The sequence below is a fragment of the Conger conger genome, chromosome 2 (assembly GCF_963514075.1).
Source record: "Conger conger chromosome 2, fConCon1.1, whole genome shotgun sequence".
NCBI lineage: Eukaryota > Metazoa > Chordata > Actinopteri > Anguilliformes > Congridae > Conger > Conger conger.
The window spans coordinates 2,724,768-2,744,767 of record NC_083761.1 but is presented as its reverse complement, the minus strand read 5'-3'; the positions used below and the strand labels follow the sequence as shown (position 1 = coordinate 2,744,767).

The following is a 20,000-nucleotide window of genomic DNA, read 5'->3' as shown; positions in this document are numbered from 1 at the left end:
TACAGTTTAAAAACTCATAAATGCATCACGCCCCCCCCCCCCATATATTTCCTATATTTAGACTATTATTTTCTCACATCACCACAGCTCCCCCCACACTTTTATACGTACAGACCAGTCAGGGATATGCAGTAAATCTCATTTCAGCTTTGGGTGAGGAACAGCTAGCAGGACATTTCCTTTAGGTCACTAACAGGAATGCACGGTACAACATCATAACGTCTGGGGCACAATTGGATGTTTTCCCAAATGAACCAGTGAGTGTTTTACCCCATAACAAGCTACACAGCATACTACAGGAGAGCTAGCTCTGATCAGATCATCTCATTTATGACAACTGGTAACCTGTGAGAGTACAGTCATATGCAAAAAAATTGGGCACCCCTGGTCAAAAAGCCTTTAAAATTATATATCTTGGTGAGCAGAAGCAAACCTGAATTGTAAACGTTACAGAGTTCAATGTTTCTGCAAACTGCAGTGGCTGTTCTGTCTGGTGTTAACAACCACGGGTTCCTCTAAACAGTTCTCCAAGGATTTCAGAATGAAGATGGTTCATTTCCACCAAGAAGGCGAAGGCTACAAAAACTCGAACTCAAACTGCCCATTTCCACTGTCAGAAACATTATTAGAAAATGGATGACAAATGGAACAGTTGAAGTCAAGGCAAGGTCTGGAAGACTTAAAGTGTTCAGACGGAATGGCCCGAGACCTGGTGAGAAATGCTCAGAAGAACCCACACATCACTGCCCAGGGGAGCTGCAAGTGAGGCTAATCGGTGTAGCCGGAGACTCTCGAGTGCTGGCTGGTAGTGGCGCTGTCTGTAGGTCAGTGACAAGTTCTTGTCATCGTTTATTGTTCTCCCAAGCAAGACGAACCCAGTCGTGTCCCACATCGCTTCACTGACGGTCAGTCGGTCATTTAATGACATAACCAGCACGGTCTGTGGTCAGGGTTCATCAAATCTGGCTCCTCCAAATCCAAATCCAAATCCGGCCCCGGTTTTTCGTTTCTCTCAGGTAATTAACTGAATAATTACTGCTACTGATTGGCCGGACTGTCCCACCTGACTCCCAGGTAAAGGGAGGGTGTAGAAACAGGAGGACCGTGATTTGACGATCCCTGGCCTGCGCTCTTGTCGAGAGCCTTTCGCAGCCGTGCCACACACACAGAAGGCCCCCATCAAGCCTCTCCAAAATTCCCAAATAACTGGGACCGGGAGAAGATTTCTGGTTTATTTTTTAACCAGCCTGCGGTCGAGTCCCCCCCCCCCCCCCTTCTTCCCTAGGTTTACAGCCTGAGGTCATGGCCACTAAGGCGGGGAGTCGGGAGGCTTTTAAAATGGACGCCGTGTGTGTGCCGTGACCGCGGGGGCTGTGAGTGGTGACGGGGACCTCGTTCCTCTCTGTGATCTTTATCAGGCAGACTAAACTTCGGCGGCTGAGAGAAATATCTGAGCGTTAATTTCCAATCCACCCCCCCCCCCCGACCCCTGTGGTTTCCCGGCCGTCGCCAACTCGGGCTGAGCTCATCTGGGCGCCCGTTCGCGTTCCACACCCTGCTCGGGATCCCCCCTTCCGCCTCCAACCGGCCGTATTGCCCCAAAACACACTCGCCGTGCTTCACTCTTCTGCGTTTTCGTGCGTACGCTCTTTTCCCCTTGTACGGTTTGCGTTCTTAACCTGCAATCCGGTCATAACGGCGAGATATTTATCTGGTAACCTGAAGTGATTCGGGTTCGCTGTGTTGCTCGAGTGTTCGACGGCAGGGCCCTGCCTCGGGGCTCGACCCGCGGAGATGGGAAGCCCGGGTCACTCGGCTCTTCTGCACTGTCCGGAACACACTTGTCTTCAGTGCCCACGCCGGGGCCTCTTCTCACGTTCCCTGGTTGACTGTAGTTATTTCCAGGGCTTCTCTGTTCCGTCTCGTACCCTAACCATTCCATTTTTTGAGGTTTTTCTGAGGTGAAGTGAGAATATTTCACCCTTTTTGAGGGAGTAGGTTTTGGAATGTTTTTTTCTAAATTCTAAGTCGGTGCTCTACAACCCCATTGCATTCAGTCACCAGTAGTGATCCTCACATTAGCACTAGAATCTTCAGTGAAGAACATTTTGTCACATATGTTTTTCCTCTTACACCTTAAAGGGTAATGAAACCCCAGCTTTTGCCCAGTCTCTTAAGGGCCTTGCTCAAGGGCCCTGCTCAAGGGCCCAACAGCTGCAACTGATCTTATCGTGGGCTGCGTTGGGGCTCGAACCGACAACCTTCCCGGTTCCACTCATGCACCTTAGCCGCTAGGCTACACCGGGCATGCCAGACGGAGATTCCAGGACCAGCCCGAGATGGAATCTCGCCTGAGCCAGTCTCCGCTCCAGCTGGGCACCATCTGGGATCTGGTGGTGGTCTGTTTGCGCTTAGCCGACCCGCCGGCTGAACACAGTCTAGCCAACACAGTTGTACCGCAGCCATCTCGGTGCCAGCTTGACCATCCCCAAGCCGGCTGGATGAGTTTAAAACCGGGCTGGAACTAAGCTGGATTTTCCACCGGTGGTGTCAGGCCGCCAGATGCAGCGGTGAATGGGCTGCCTTTATACGGTGCTTTTTATACAAAGCGCCGTGCAATTTATACCTGACCCGCACGAGGCGCTGACCAGTGAGGCAGTCAGGAGTAATTGGGGGTTGGGTGTCTCGGTCAGGGACCCACGGAGGGGATTGAACCAGCAAAGCCCTCTGACTGCCAGACTACCGCCCTTTCCTCCTTAGCTAATGTCACCCCCATGTCGTATACAGACTAGTCCAGAATTTTTGGCACCCTTGTTGAACACGCCCCAAAACAATACTGTAAACGAATGACCAAGATCATTGATATCCTTGGTTTGAGTTTTATGGACTGTTTATCTTCGTTTTTATATAGGGTGCCCATAATACTGTGTTTGTGTGGACAGCTGAAATGTGCTAGGAGCATACAACTATCAACTACTGTGATTTTTTTTTGGGATTTTTTGGGGGGATTTTTGGCCAAGCCAGATGGTCGGGCCTAATATGCTGCGGGGGCTGCATAGAAATGTTCATTTCACATCTCTGGGTTAGCTTTTGTGTGTGTCTGTCTGTATATGTGTGTGTATATATATATATATATATGTCTGTGTGTGTGTGTGTGACTGTGTAAGTGTATGTCTGTGTGTCTGTGTGTGTGTCTGTATGTGTGTATATATTTGTGTGTGTGTGTGTGTGCGTATGTACGCTCAGTGCAGACTGACACACATGTGTTAAGTGTGCTCTAAGTCAGGAAAAGAGGATGTGAGCCTCTAACCTCAGAATCCCTCTGACCAATCAGGAGGAAACGTAGAGAAATGCCTCCGCTCTGTGATTGGGGGGGGGGGGGGGGGGGGGCAGGTGTTTGGGCCGACGCTGTTGTGAGTGTGTAAGTGTGTGAGAGTGTGTTTATGTCTAACTGCGTGTGTGTGTGAGAGTTTATGTCTAACTGCGTGTGTGTGAGTGTGAGTGTCCGTGTGTGTTTCGGTGCCTGTTCTTTCACGTGTATTTGTGCGCGTGGAATAGTCTAACCTGGTGCATATGTGCTCTGCGTGTCGTTTCTACGCCTGTGTGAGTAAGTACAGTAAGGTGTGGCCGGTTATTTGCACATAATAAAATGCAGCGCATGTGTTATTGTTTGAAGCCATCGGTCTTCTCTGGGGAGCACCGCTCTGTGTGTGACGGTGTGAGTTCGATGCTGCACGCAGGCCGAAGATGAAGATGAAGATGTGTGATTTTAGCCTGACGTGTGCGGTGTGTCCTGATAAAGGAGAGGGATGTGAGGGGGAGGAGTGCGGAGGCGAGACGGTCTTGTGCGGGTCGGGAGAGTCGGTGCAGGTGAACCGGGGTGTGTGAGGTAGGCCAATGCCATTCGCTCTGGCCAGCCACACGGCCGCAGGGCGTGCCAGTTTTGAGCTGTTCGCCAGAATGTAATTGACCAATTAAAACTGGCGGTTACGCAGGTGAGTCACCTCCCAAATAAACAAGGCTTTGTGTCATAGTTCTGTGTCCACGAGCTCGTGTGAGATACGGGCCACTGTGTGCAGGAGAGGTTGAGCTTGTGTTTAGTGTGAGGTTGACTCTGTGCAGGTGAAAGTTTGTGTGTGCATTGTGCTGTGTGTGTGAGTGTGTGTGTGAGAGGCAGGCAGGCAGGCAGGCAGGCAGGCTGTAATCATAGTTACTGGTTGCTGTGACGATCAGTTCTGTTCCAGGAGATGAATCATCAGTTCTGCAACACTTCCTCTACTGTGGCTTTTGAGTCATTTATGCAACTCCTACAACACTCCTACAACGCTCCTACAACAGTCCTACAACACTCCTACAACACTCCTACAACGCTCCTACAATTCTCCCGCAACTCCTCAATACCGTGGATGCATACGCACACACACACCCATACACACACTCCCACAAATATACCCACATACACAAAGAAATGCGTGCACACACACACATACACACACGCACACTCACTCACTCACGCTCTCACACTCTCACAGACGTACTGGGTGAAATGGATGTTTTTGAACAACCGCCTTTGGGAGTTTCTTTTATTTGGGAGGCATTAGAGGATCTTTTTGAGGGGAAATGAGATGGAGGGATTTTGAATGGGGCGGCCTGTAGCGTAGTGGCTAAGGAACATGACCGGCACCCGCAAGGTTGGTGGTTCAGTCCCCGGTGTAGCCACAATAAGATCTGCATCTGTTGGGCCCTTGAGCAAGGCCCTTAACCCCACATTACTCCAGGAGGGATTGTCCCCTGCTCAGTCTATTCAACTGTAAATCGCTTTGGATAAAAGCGTCAGCTAAATAACATGTAAAAGTCAGAGGGTGCAGATTAGATTCTCAGGTAGGGCACTGTTGTTGTAAAGTCCTTGGGAAAAGTGTCATGGCCTTCAGTAAATATCCAGCCTGTTGCTTAGGAATAAAAATGTAAACTCTGAAGTCCTGCTGTTGCCCTTGGGGGCGTGGTGGGCCTGAAAGCGTGTCAGCGGTCATCCTGTCCTGGTCCTCAGAGCCGTGTGCTGTAGTCTGCATGTGTGTGTGTGTGTGCATGTGTGTGTGCGCGTGTGCGTTGGTCGTGTGCGTGTGCGCTGGTCGTATGCGTGTCTGTTGGTCGTGTGCAGACTCCAGAAGGTGAGGGGGTGAAGACTCTCAGAAAGAAGAGAAACGCTTCAGTGCGTTCTCATGGCACAGATGGATGCAGTGACTCACGCTCTCTGCTTTTTTTTGAGAGAGAGAGAGAGAGAGAGAGAGAGAGAGAGAGAGATGAGAGAGAGAGAGAGAGAGAGAGAGAGAGAGAGAGAGAGAGAGAGAGAGAGAGAGAGAGAGAGAGAGAGAGAGAGAGACTTTCAGACCTATCCCACATGCAGTGCTAGTGGCTGTGCTGGAATTTCATGAGATTTATGTTGCTTTGCATGAAGGTCTCTGTCCATCAGACCTGGGGCAGACAATATCTTCTCTTAGATGCCAGTACCTTTCACATTTCACCAGTAAAGACTGATTGAGATTTAAACTGTGCTAGGCTAGCGGACGAGGCTGTGCTAGGCTAGCGGACGAGGCTGTGCTAGGCTAGCGGACGAGGCTGTGCTAGGCTAGCGGACGGAGCCGTGCTAGGCTAGCGGGCAGAGCCGTGCTAGGCTAGCGCAAGTAGGCATTCTTGATGCGTGCACTTTGCAGTAATTACAGCATGTCCCCTGGAAGCCCTTGTGCCAGTAAGGGATCACACACTGACGGTCTTCTCGCTGCTCCACTAGGGAAAGGCCTCTGTGGATGCACAGCTCCTGTGTGTTAATTACACTTACTCAGTGTGTCAGGCTCCACACCTGCCCAGGGAGAGCGTGTGCACAGGTACCCCGGTCTGTACGTCCTCCAGCAGCATCCTCCCTCGCCATTGAGCCAGGTTGCTATGGCAGCATCTTCCGTTGCCATAGAGCCAGGGTTGCTATGGCAGCATCTTCCGTTACCATAGAGCCAGAGTTGCTATTGCAGCATCTTCCGGTACCATAGAGCCAGAGTTGCTGTAGCAGCATCCTCTGTCAACATGGATGCATGGTTGCTATAGTAGCATCTTCCGTCACCACAGAGCCAGGGCTGCTGGGGTGGCAAGAGAACGGGACCAGGATTCTGACAGGATTCTGACTGGGCCACGTGTGTTGATTCGGCCCGTTCAGGATCAGAACTTGCCCGCTGGTCTCCGGAATCAGTCCGGAGCTTCTGGAGCCCCGCCCTCTTCCTCCCCTACATTACCTTATATGGCTGACTTTCTGCTCTGGAGAAATAAAAACAGCTCATTCAGTTGTAAAGCACGATTCCGTGTTTGCCCCTGTGTGTGAAAACATGCAGTGTAAAGAGCATGTGTGTGTGCGCGTGTCTGCGCGTGTCTGCGCGCGCGAGTGCGTTCTGTTTCATTCACTGTCTACTGGCACACTCTGTTTCATCAGTGGGAAGAAGAGTATTCATGGGGTTTTATTCATTGATTTCCATTAAACACATAAAGTTTATTGCTTGCATTGGAAGTTGAATGAGTGTCAGGCATTGACTGGAATTTAAAGATGACGGACTGTGACGTTATGGATCTGAACGTGGAAGAGGATTCCAAGAAATGATCGGGTTTTCCCACAGGGGTTTCTCAACGTGCATGACGACAGCGTCTCTCCTGTTCCCTGTGAGGGGTCAGAGAGAGAGAGAGAGTGTGTGTGTGTGTGTGTGTGTGTGTGTGGACTGGGTGGGGGGGGTCTGGGTGTGTGTGTGTGCGTGTGTGAGAGAGTGGACAGGGTGGGGGGTCTGGGAGTGTGTGGGGGTGGTCAGAGGGGCTTTTCCCAAACCCCCTCCAGCTCGGGGGGGCTGGCGGGACCCACGGTGACTCACTGTGTCTCCCGAATTGCCGCCCCCTCGTTGGACGCGATCGGGGCCCACTTCCTGTCCAACTGCATGCTGGGACGCCGGGGGGCGGGGCTCCAGGGTCTCTGTCACAGAGCCTGGCTGAGAATCAATGAACAAGGGCTCTGTCTCAGAGTGCTGAGTCACACCTCTCCCTCTCTCCCGCTCTCTTCCTCCCTACTTCTGTCTCCCCTCTCTCTCCTCTCCCCCCTCTCCCCCTTTCTCTCTCTGCTTTCCTCCTCCTCCCCCCCCTCTCTCTCTCTCCTCTCCCTCTCTCCTGCTCTCTAGCTCTCTCCCCTCTCTTCCTCCCTACTTCTCTCTCCTCTCCCCCCTCTCCCCCTTTCTCTCTCCGCTTTCCTCCTCCTCCCCCCCCTCTCTCTCCCTCTCCTCTCTCCTGCTCTCTAGCTCTCCCCTCTCTTCCTCCCTACTTCTTCTCTCCTCTCCCCCTTTGTCTCTCCGCTTTCTTCCTCCTCCTCTCTCTCTCCTCTCCCCCTTTCTCTCTCTGCTTTCCTCCTCCTCTCCCCTCCTCTCTCCCCCTCTCTCTCTCTGTCTCTCTCTCTCTCTCTCTCAATTAAATTCAATTCAAATAAGCTTTATTGGCATGGCAAGGGTACACTTTGCTACACTGCCAAAGCATAAGCTGACATAACAAACATATCAATTAGGGTAATAACAAAATAAAAAATAAGCATACAGAAAAAATTAATCAAATTCTACATCACATACAGTTAGTAATGAACTATAGTAGGTCTTTATTTTGCATTTTGGTGTTAATTGTTACTTGCAGTCCCTCAGTCTGTGGCAATTGGCTGCATGTTATCGACGGGCAGTATAATTTGGGTTCTTCTCTGCGTACTTTCTCCTTCAGTTCATTTACCTGCCAAGTTATAGCTTCTTGTTGAGCGTTTTTCAAAAACCTAAATAGCTGCAATTACTACTGTGTTATACTGCCTAATTTGAATCTGTATTTGTTTCCCTGAAATCTGGATCTTTGGAATATCAGAATTTTTATTTTTGTCATGTTCACTGTCAGCGCTCAGGTCTGACGGTACTGCTCCGGCAGATCCACATTCTGCTGCAGTCCGTGTTCTGTGGGTGACGGCAGAACCAGGTCACCTGCGTAGAGAAGGGATTTTATTTCTTTTGTTTTGTTTTTTTTCATGTATTAATTTGATTTACATTTGCATCGCATTATTGGCATTTGGCAGACGCTCTTACCCAGAGCGACGCACAGTCGATTAGACTAAGCAGGAGACGATCCTCCCCCTGGAGCAACGCAGGGTTAAGGGGCCTCGCTCAAGGGCCCGACGGCTGTGCGGATCTTACTGCGGCCAACGTTAGAACCTCCGACCTTGCGGGTCCCGGTTATTTACCTGAACGGCTGCGCTACAGGCCGCCCCTGATGTGACTGTGTTTGTGCCCCTCTCAGTGACAGCTACATTGTGCGCGTTAACTGAACGGCTGCGCTACAGGCCGCCCCCTGATCTGGCTGTGTTTGTGCCCCTCTCAGTGACAGCTACATTGTGCGCGTTAAAGCGGTGGTGATGACGCGTGACGACTCCAGCGGGGGCTGGCTGGCGCAGGAGGGCGGCGGCCTCAGCCGCGTGGGCGTGTGCAAGGTGCTGCCCGCCGAGCTGATCGGCCGGAGCGACTTCCTCATCCACGGCGAGAGGCTGAAGGACAAGCAGGTGAGCCGATCGGCCGCCGCCGCGATACCCTGCTGTGGAGGAGGGGCCTTGAACTCGCTCGCAGAGAGGCAGCAGACTCGGTCAGCTCAGACACGGACACAGACACAGACACACAGACACAGACACATTCTCGGACAGGCAGGCAACAAACTCACAACCAGCTCACACACACACACACACACACACACAGATGCATAAACATATACACACACATTCGGGCTGGTTAGTACCTGGTTAGTGTATCAATGGGTGAACGAGAAGCATCAATTGTACAGCGCTTTGATAAAGGCGCTATATAAATGCCAACCATTTACCATGTATCATTCACAGACAGGCAGGCGACAAACTCACAACCAGCTCTGTAGGTTCCCCCTGCTCACTTCCTCAGCTGAGTGAGGGGATACCAGAACATACATGATAACAATGGGCCTGTGTTACTCGCTCTAAACGCCGTCCCCCCCGCCCCCCCCCTCCCTCAGGTGATCCTGGAGTGTTTCCTGAAGAAGGACCTGATCTACACCAAGGCCACGCCCACCTTCCACCACTGGAGGGTGGACAACAGGAAGTGCGGCCTGACGTTCCAGAGCCCGGCGGACGCCCGGGCCTTCGACCGCGGCGTGCGGAAGGCCATCGAGGACCTGACGGAGGGTGAGGCGCCGCGTCTAACGCCGCGTGGGGACACGCCCGCGCTCCGGAGGCTGCCGAAGGTCCCGGAGGGAGCGCGGAGAATGGCTTTCCCCTCGCTCTGTGGATTATGAAGCGGTTTAGGGGGTCTAAAGCACACTGTGAGAGCAGTCCCCGAATAAATCCACACCATCCGTGTGGAGAAACTGCCCGTTTAAACGAGCCGTTCGGGCTTTGTGATGTCACAACTGTACTCTATACTCTCATTTGCATATCTCCGCCTTCAGCGCGGCCCACCAATCAGTTTCTGGTGGAGCTGGGCAGCCAATCAGCACAAACTGTACAACTTTTAGCTGGAATAACATTTTACCCCTCACATTAGCCTTTATTCAAATTCAGATATTCCCACGAATGTGGCATCTGAATGTGGGGCGGCCTGTAGCGTAGGTGGTTAAGGTAAATGACTGGGACACCAAGGTCGGTGGTTCTAATCCCGGTGTATTGTAGCCACAATAAGATCCGCACAGCCGTTGGGCCCCTTGAGCAAGACCCTGCATTGCTCCAGGGGAGGATTGTCTCCTGCTTAGTCTAATCAACTGTACGTCGCTCTGGATAAGAGCATCTGCCAAACGCCATTAATGTAATCTGTCAACTCAAGCGTGAAGAAAAGACCTTTCAAAGTTTCGTTTTTATTTTTATTTTTATATACACGTTAACCTGTGACCCGCCACCAGTGGGTCATTAACTCCTTTGACTCATTTAACTCCACCTCTTCTCCTGCTCTGCTGGTCAACCCCCCCCCTCCCCCCCTACCAAACTGCGGTTTCTGTTCCTCATTTGGGCCCACGCATCCAACCGAACCTCACCCCCCCCCCCCCCTAAGTGGAAACACAAGGGCCTCCAGAAAATGAATAAAAATACCGCCAGACCCCTCCCCGCTCCACTCCGCCCCCCGCGTCTCGTCTGAAGTCTTTGTCTCCGTGGCGCAGAGTTTACTCTTTAGATGAAAGAGTGTTTAAATGCATCGAAATACGGCCCCCCCCCCCCCCCCGGTTAGGAGTGTGAATGGTTTTGCCCTGAAGTTCCCCTAGCGGGGAGGCTGAGCCACAACAAAATCATTCTGCTGAAATGTTTTTAACGTTCACGTTTAGATTTGGGCTCTCACTCCTCCCCAGAGTGATGAGGTTTCAGGCACAGATTATACTGGGGCAGCGTAGTGGCTATGGTGCTTGACTGGGTCCTGGAAGGTTGGTGGTTCAAGCCCTGGTGTAGCCACAATAAAATCAGTCCAGCTGTTGGGCCCTTGAGCAAGGCTCTTTTACATTACATTACATTATTGGCATTTGGCAGACGCTCTTATCCAGAGCGACGTACAGTTGATTAGACTAAGCAGGAGACAATCCTCCCCTGGAGCAATGCAGGGTTAAGGGCCTTGCTCAAGGGCCCAACGGCTGTGCGGGGTCTTATTGTGGCTACACCGGGATTAGAACCATCGACCTTGGGTGTCCCAGTCATTTACCTTAACCACTACGCTACAGGCCCTTAACCCCACATTGCTCCAGGGGGGGGTTGTCTCCTGCTTAGTCTAATCAACTGTAAGTCACGTTGGATAAAATAGTAAGCTAATTAACTGATGTAATCTCTGTTTTCTAGGATCCACGACGTCCTCTTCCACGCTACAGAACGAGGCTGAGCTGGGGGACGATGACGTCTTCACTGTGAGTGCCGCCATCTTGTTTACCGCTAACCGCTAACATTGTTCCTGCCGTGTTTCCACCCAGCCCACTCCTTACCCACCCACACCGCTCTGTCTGTCTGTCTGTATCTATAAGTCTGTAGGCTCTGTCTGTAGGTTCTGTAGGCTCTGTCTGTCTGTAGGCTGTGTCTATCTGTCTGTAGGCTCTTGTCTGTAGGTTCTGTTTGTCTGTAGGCTGTGTCTATCTGTCTGTAGGCCCTGTCTGTCTGTAGGCCCTGTCTGTAGGCTCTGTCTGTAGGTTCTGTAGGCTCTGTTTGTCTGTAGGCCCTGTCTGTCTGTAGGCTCTGTTTTTCTGTAGGCTGTGTCTATCTGTCTGTAGGCCCTGTCTGTAGGTTCTGTAGGCTCTGTCTGTAGCTCTGTTTTTCTGTAGGCTGTGTCTATCTGTCTGTAGGCTCTGTCTGTAGGCTCTGTTTTTCTGCAGGCTGTGTCTATCTGTCTGTAGGCTCTGTCTGTAGGTTCTGTAGGCTCTGTCTGTAGGCTCTGTTTGTCTGTAGGCCCTGTCCGTCTGTAGGCTCTCCCTGACGTTTGCCGTTTTTATCACGCCGTAATGAGCCACCCGTCAGATGCTCAGTCGTGGCTGCTGACACTCTGGGGTTGGAGTTTTAGGGCCGGGCCTTCACCAGGAGGTCCTGGAAGGTGCTGTCAGGGGGGGCGGGGGTCCTGGCCAGACCTGGGGGGGGGGCGGGGTCCTGGCCAGACCTGGGGGGGGGGGTCCCGGGATCAATAACGGCTGAAACCCCTGTTCTAAGGGCTGTGCTCCTGGGTTTTATGTGGTGCGGCTGGATGTTAACCTGGGTGTGTGGAGATACCATCTGTGTCAACAGGGCCCTGCCGTAAATACCAGACACCCTGAGACTGACCCAAATGGCGTCCGGATGTACTGAGAATGTTTACACTTAAATACAATGCACCACTTCACAGTACACCGGCAAATATGCACGCTTTTGTGGCTTTCAGATATTACTCTGTGTGTGTGTGTGTGTGTGTGTACATGTGTATGTGTATGTGTATGTGTGTGTGTGTGTGTGTGTGTGTGTGTGTGTGTGTGATTTTTTTTGTTGCGCTGTTGTGAAATGCTTGAAATAGCCCAGTTGGATGGGTTGTTGTGTTCTCCAGTTCCGTAGGGTGATTGATACAGCGTCCCGGCTGCATTGAGGGGACTCATACTGCCATTGAACAAAAGATGAAATACAAAATGTATCTTTTAAAGGTGCCTTTCTGTTATCACGGAGTGGGGCTTTCTGCATTGAAGGCATAGTTTGACACTACCGTCTCCATGGTTACTGTCACACCTGGCATTGGTTAGATTCCTGACACCCCCCCCCCCCCCCATCCTAAAAATCTGTCAACAACACTGACAGACCGTCCCATCCCACGACCCCACCCCCTGTTGCACTTACGATGACTGCTGCCTTTCTGGTGAGAACGGCTCTTCATGCATGTTTTGCTAGTTATGGATTTGATGCTTTTAACATGTGGAAAGACCTGTGCACTTGTAAGTCGCTTTGGATTAAATTACAAATGACAAAAATGTAAATGTAAATTCTTGCACGCATCAAACAAAAGACATCGGCCGTTGTAGACGGGCCGTCAGAAACTCAAACGTTGTCTCCGGATCAAACCTCGCTCCAAACAAATCTAGAAAAAAAATAAAAACTCCTGGCCATCAGCTCCTGTCTCTTAGACACTTCCGTACGGGAATCCTCCTTTTCCCCCATTGTTACCGAGCTCCTGTTTTCTGAGTCATGTTCCCGTGTGCGGGGAGTGCGTGTGAAGCCCGCGAGGTGGGCTGTGTTATTTTAGTCCGCCGGGGGCCGGGGAAGAGACAGGCCTTTGTCTGGTGGCGATGGCGGGCGTGATAATGGCCCTCTCGGGGGGCCGGGGCTTCCTGTCGTGTTTTGGCCCGGGCCCCGGGCCCCTCTCCCGGTTGGTTGGGATCCGTCCCCGTTCTGACAGTCACAGGAGATGAGGAGCAGCAGGAGGGGTCGCGAGGTCACTTCCTGCTCCCCCCCCCCACCCCCGTAAAACTATCATTAGCGGTAGCTTCCCTGCTAACTGCCCTGTGATTTACGGCCGTGGGGAGGGGCTCTGTCTGCAGGGCCTGGGGCCTGGGGGGGGGGGGGGGGGGGGGGGCTGGTGTGTGTGTGTGTGTGTGTGTGTGTGTGTGTGTGTGTGTGTGCATCTGACTGTGTGTGTGTGTGTGTGTGTGTGTGTGTGTGTGTGTGTGTGTGTGTGTGTGTGTGTCTGTGTGTCTGTGTGTCTGTGTGTCTGCGTGTCTGCGTGTGCACGTGTGTCTGTGTGCATGTGTCTGCATGTTTGTGTGTGTGTGTGTGTTTGTGTGTCTGCGTGTGCACGTATGTGTGTTCGCGTGTGTTCTCGTGTGTGCGCGTGTGTGTGTGTATGCATGTGTGCACGTGTGTGCACGTGTGTGCACGTGTGGTGCGCGAGTGCATGTGCGTATGCGTATGCGTGTGTGAGTGTGTGTGTGTGCTGCTTTATGCTGCAGCCCTCTACTCTGGGCTCTGGACTCCAGTGCAGATGGACCAGGATGACTCATGGATCTCTCTCTCTCTCTCCCTCCCTCTCCCTCTTTTCTACCTCTCTCCTCTTTCTCACTCTCTCCTCATCCTGTGCCTCCCCCTCCTCTCCCACTCTCTCTCTGCTCTGTGAAATTAGGCTGGATTATAAACCGCACTGTGACTCAGTTGTGTTTAAGTGTACTATAGAGACCAGTGTCCTACAGAGTGTCTAGTGTGCTTCAGTCGTGTGTAGGGCTCATAGTGCACGATGCTTCAGAGTGTGTAGGATGCCATGGTGTAGTGTGCTTCAGAGTGTGTGGTGTGCTTCAGTAGTAGTAGTGTGTGTGTGAATGGGCAGTGGTCCAGGGAGAGGGAATCCCAGCTCTGCTTGTTATGTAGAGGTTTGGTCAGTTTTCCCTCACTCTTTTATGTGTGAGAGTGTGAGAGTGTGAGAGTGTGAGAGTGTGAGAGTGTGAGAGTGTGAGAGTGTGAGAGTGTGAGAGTGTGAGAGTGAGAGTGAGTGTGAGAGTGTGAGAGTGTGAGAGAGAGATACATAGCTTGAAGTGCTTCGGTGAACACCCTGTTGTGCGTGTGGAGTGTATGTTAAAGACGTTAGCACGTTAGCCGCTGTGAGGTGCAGGTGGAGTCTTGGCCGTTCTCGGCTGGGCTGAAATCCCGGCCCGGATCCCTGCTGGAGCCGGAGTTTCTCCCGCTCTGAACCGTCTGCCCGCTGTCTCCTGGGCAACGGAGTGGGGCTGTCATCACGCCCTTCCTTTTCCCTTCTCTCTCTCTCTCTCTCCTTCCTTCTCCTTATGTCCTTTCTCTCATCTCTCTCCTGTTTCTCCTCCTTCTCTCACTCTCACTCTCTCTCTCTTTCTAATTCAGCTTTATTGGCATGACATCCATAGATGCATATTGCCAAAGCGTTAGGGAAAAAAAATACAATCAACTTAAACCGAATACATCTGTGTGACATCTTTCCCTCTCCCTTTCCCCCTCTCTCCCTCTCTCTCTCTCTCCTCAGTCCCTCCCTCTCTCCTCTCCCCTCTCTCTCTCTCTCAGAGGAGGAAGATGAAGGGTTAGTTGGTCGTTTGTTCAGGATATTTAGTGTCCTCAGTGTTTACTTAGCTGGTGGAGGCTTAAAGAAAGTGCGCTTCTCTTCAGTGTAATGGGCCCTGCCTCACCCCCTCCTCCCACCCTGATACTGACGGAGCTTCTGCTGCTTCAGACACTTTACCACCCGTGAGGGCTCCAGCTGCAGGCTGTTCTGCCCAACCCAACCCCACACCGCCCAACCCTACACTGCCCAACCCCACACTGCCCAACCCAACCCCACACCGCCCAACCCCACACTGCCCCAACCCCACACTGCCCAACCCCACACTGCCCAACCCAACCCCACACTGCCCCCCCCAACCCACACCGCCAAACCCCACACCGCCCAACCCAACCCCACACTGCCCCCCCAACCCCACACCGCCCCCCCAACCCCACACCGCCCAACCCCACACCGCCCTGCCCCCCAACCCCACAGCCCAACCCAACCCCACACTGCCCCCAACCCCACACTGCCCAACCCAACCCCACACCGCCCAACCCCACACCGCCCAACCCCACACCGCCCAACCCCACACCGTCCAACCCCACACCGCCCAACCCCACACCGCCCAACCCCACACTGTCCAACCCCACACTGTCCAACCCCACACTGTCCAACCCCACACTGTCAACCCCACACTGTCCAACCCGACACCGCCCAACCCAACCCCACACTGCCCAACCCAACCCCACACCACCTGGCCCAACCCCACACTGCCCAACCCAACCCCACACCACCTGGCCCAACCCCACACTGCCCAACCCAACCCCACACCGCCCAACCCAACCCCACACCGCCCAACCCCACACCACCCGGCCCAACCCAACCCCACACCACCCGCCCAACCCAACCCCACACCACCCGGCCCAACCCAACCCCACACCACCCAACCCACCCCACACCACCCGGCCAACCCCACACCACCCAACCCAACCCAACACCACCCAACCCAACACCGCCCAAATCAACCCAACCCCAACCCAACCCAACCCCACACCACTCAACCAAACCCAACCTAACCTAACCCAACCCAACCCCACACCACTCAACCAAACCTAACCTAACCCAACCCAACCCCACACGCCCGGCTCAGGTTTTTGCCATGTAGTCTCTGCATCTGGCTGGCTATACAACCCCTCATATTCTCCACCCACTATAGTGTCCCAGTTCAGGCTAAAGTACAGTCTCTCCAGCAGGTTAGGCATTGGTTGGTGGTGAATACAGTTTTCGGGGGAGGGAGGAGGGGGTTGAGGGGCAATTCAGGTAATTACCCAAAAACGTTTGCAAATTCTACCCCGCTCCCTGGAGCGCATTTCCGCCTCATTATGTGAAATTACCTCCTCGGTTCGGGAACAGATTTACCGTAGTTTAGGATGCAGAATTTGGCCGAAGGGGTCGCATACCTTCCGATGGAGGCCCCCTTATCTCGTGTGCTGTTAACTTCCGGGCCGTTTTTCTGTAATTGTGTGCGATTGTGGGTTTTTGTTGTTTGGGGGAGAGTTTGGGGTGGGGGGGGGCTTCCTGCCGCGGTGTGTGTGTCGGGGGGGTCTGTGTGTGTGTGTGTGTGTGTGTGTGTGTCGGGTGTCGGGGGGTCAGTGTGTGTGTGTGTGTCGGGGGGGTCAGTGTGTGTGTGTGTCGGGGGGTCAGTTCTTCCTGAGCTTTGGCGGCCGGCTCTTTCAGAGGGCCCTCAGTGTGAACACGTGAAGCGGGGGTCTGCCAGGCCACCGGCCCCCGAACGTGTCCGTGAGTGGCGTTGGCGCGGGGCCGGGGGTCCTGGCCGCGTTCGGGAGGGACGCCCCGTGTTATTTTTGGCCCCGGCCGTCCGGAAGCCCCGGCCGGCAAATGAAAGGAGACCCGTGACAGGCAGCCTCCCCCCCGGTCTCCCCGGTCTCCCCGGTTACCACCCGGGCCCCCGCTGTCTTCCTCCGAACGAGAGGCAAAACCGTAACCAACCGTCTGCTCCCGACAACCTAAACCCTGAGAGAAGGTGTGTGTGTGAGTGTGTGTGAGTGTGTGTGAGTGTGTGTGAGTGTGTGAGAGTGTGTGAGAGTGTGTGAGAGTGTGTGAGAGTGTGTGAGAGTGTGTGAGAGTGTGTGAGAGTGTGTGAGAGTGTGTGAGAGTGTGTGTGTGCAATATGGCTGATCTGGGGACAGTGAAACAGGCGTTTGTGCAGTACGGGGAGACACAAGAGTCTCACTGATCTGGGGTCAGTGAATATGAGCTTTTTCACAGTTCATGGGGCATCGGCTTGCGTGGAGCTCTGCTGCACACAGCTTGAGGGCTGTGAGCAGGAATGGGAGTTTGACTGATCTGAGTTCAGCGTAATGGATATTCCAGCCCCAGGTCTCATTACAGTCCGCAGCATATTACAGTCCCGCAGCATGGAACGAGGTCCCTAAATATCGCTGCCCCCCCCCCAGGGTTCCTGGGCCGGGCCCTGGCACTCGAGGGCCCAGTCAGCCCGGGATAGTAGAGCACAATAATTACCCCAGGGGCCGCTCAGCGCCCACCGAATGAAACGCACCCCGTCCAGGAGTTGGATACTGCCAGACCTGGGCCCCGGCACCTCCACCTGGCACGGTCACTCCACAGACCCGACCTGCGCTTGCAGCATGGCATCCTGGGAAATGTAGTCCCTCGTTGCTCTTTCACACTCCACAGACCCGACCTGCGCTTGCTGCACGGCATCCTGGGAAATGTAGTCCCTCGTTGCTCTTTCTCTCTCTCTCTCTCACACACACACACACACACACACACACACAGATGAGAGGAGTCTTATCCTGGGGCCTTTATTAAAACTTGACCCAGACCTGGGTCAGATATGTTACTGTTTTGGATTAAAATAATTTTCTACACTTTCTTAGGAACTTGTTTTGGTGTATTGGAACCTCTCAAAAAGTGCAAACCCTGCCTTCTGGTTCTCTTGGTTAGCTCAGTTGCACCAGGCAAGATCAGTCAAGGACCAAAAAGTATTTGAATCCAAAACAATTACGTATTTGACCAAGATCTGGACCTGATATTATTCGTATGAAGCCTAATGACCCACATCTTACATTTAAAACGATTGCTGGGCCTTTGTCTTTAACCTTTAAGTGTGTCAGTTGAAGGTTTTTGAATTTGATTGAGTTTAGCGTGTGCTGGGCCGGCCGTGGGTCTGTGTCCGCGGGGGAAGTTCTGCGGCCCGTTTCGCCGGTGATGTCATCAGCCGCGCGTGGTTGCCTGCACCGTAACAGTTTTAGAGCCATGCTGGACTAATTTAACTCCCTGGCAGTAAACTTGGGGAGGCTTCACAACAGTTTTGGTTTGAAATATCTGTAATTATGCGGGGTGGGGTAGGGGTTGGGGTGGGGGTAGGGGGGGGGGGCTGAACTTTGAGGTTCCTCAGTGGGGTTTGAGTCTCCACGGTAACAGACGTTACAAGTGCCGGATGTTTGTGTGATAAAACTTCTGCAGAGCTGCGTGACAGAGACTGATATGAGCTGCAATGACCATCAGGAGCACATAACCCTGTCGCTCTCCGATGTAGCTCTATTGGACTTTACCATATAGGCATTTGTAACATTGGTTACCATAGAATCGCCCACATGTGCAGTCTATTGGCCACTGTGAGGTGTCACTCAGACAGTGAGCCAATGGGAAGCCACTCCCTCTGACCTGACACTCCTCCTCTCGACCAGAACTGCTGAAAACGGGGCGGTTCCACGAAACGTAAAGCTTATAACCTGGCGCGGGTCATGTGGCACACAGTCGGGCCAATCACGCGTCAGCGTCTGTGGAGTCTGACGGTGTGCTGGGATCGCAGGGCGCTGATTGGTGTCTCGCCCCCCCCCCCCTCAGAACGCCACCGACAGCTCGTCCAACTCGTCCCAGAGGAAGGAGCGCCCCCCCCAGCCGCTGCCCCCACCCACCCTGTGCGACCCCTGCAGGCACCACTGCATCCTGGGACACTTCCACGACCCCTACCGGCCCTCCCACCACTACTTCCTGGATCAGGTACGCCCCGCGCCTCGCTTTACGGCTATTCAGCCAAATAAAGGTGACTTACAGTTGATTAGACTCAGCAGGGGACAATGAAGAGCCTTGCACTGCGCGACTCCGATAGGCACCAGCCCACTACCATACTACTGCCGTATGAGGGCGTCACTCTGCTCACTACACACACACACACACACGCACACGCCCCGATCATACCGATCACACACACACACACACACACACACACTCCTATCACACACACACACTCACACATTCCTATCACACACACACTCCTATCACACACACACACACACACCACACACACACACACACCGATCACACACACACACACACACACACACACACACCACACACATACACACACACCACACACATACACACACACTCCTATCACACACACACTCCTATCACACACATACTCACACACACACACATACACACAGATCACACACACGCACACACACAGACGCACACACATCGATCACACACACACACACACCTATCACACACACTCCACACACACTCACACACACACACATACCTATCACACAAGCTACACACACACACACACACACACACACACACGCTACACACTGCTTCTAAGCTCTGATCTAAACTACAGAAAGGCAGGAGACAAGTGACCAGTTTTCACACACAAAAAAAAAAAAAACACAAAAAAAGCGAATGAGTCAAGACTGCACAGCCCACGTTAAAAACGACGGCTGTTTCCATGGCAACCGCTTACGAGTCCGCCGAGCAGCACGTCCGTCTCGGGGTTTTTGGGGGGGGGGGGTTCTTTTCAACGCGGCTTTCGAGATTTGACATGTCGGGAGTGTGCGCCTCTCCGCAGACGTCTGTTCTGAATCTGTGCCGTTCTTCCGAGTTTTCCTTTCTGAGAGAGGGCCGCTTCAGCCCTGCCTAATGAAAGAAAGATTATTGGGTGAAAGTGGAAACCGTGTTGTGTTCTCAGAGTACGCTGCACACACACACACACACACACACCGTAGGCCCTCAGAGATAATGCCGTCACAAACACGCAACACGGTCCTGATGCCATTCTACCTCTTCGTTGGGTCATAAATATTCATACTGTATTTTTTGGCAAATATTCAGGTTTAGTCCCTGCCAGCTTTTGTTCATTTTGGCCCAGAGTTATTTCCACCGGCCTTATGCAAAGGAACGGTGGATTGGAGCCATTTTAACCGTTCCTCTGGCCCCTGAAGTAGTCTGGGTTAACCTTGAGTATCGCTCTACGTACGGATGTGAGTCACGCAAAGGCTCATGGGAAACTCATATCCCTGCACAGCGTCCGCTCACGTGCTGTTGTGTCTGAAGCGTTTTTGCAGTGTTTTACCTTCATAAGTGTGTGTGTGTGTGTTTGCATTTGGTTTGCCAACTCTGTGA

At 52.9% G+C, this 20,000-nt stretch overlaps 1 protein-coding gene across 1 annotated transcript in view; it reads left to right on the top strand.

The window, feature by feature from the left end:
• spred2a (sprouty related EVH1 domain containing 2a) overlaps nt 1–20,000 on the top strand; it is a 35,685-nt gene that overhangs the window by 14,837 nt on the left and 848 nt on the right. Inside the window, exons 2-5 of the mRNA XM_061223014.1 lie at nt 8,425–8,602; nt 9,082–9,250; nt 10,880–10,944; nt 18,438–18,636. Coding sequence (XP_061078998.1) covers nt 8,425–8,602; nt 9,082–9,250; nt 10,880–10,944; nt 18,438–18,636 — 611 coding nt within the window. The remainder of the gene's footprint in view (nt 1–8,424; nt 8,603–9,081; nt 9,251–10,879; nt 10,945–18,437; nt 18,637–20,000) is intronic.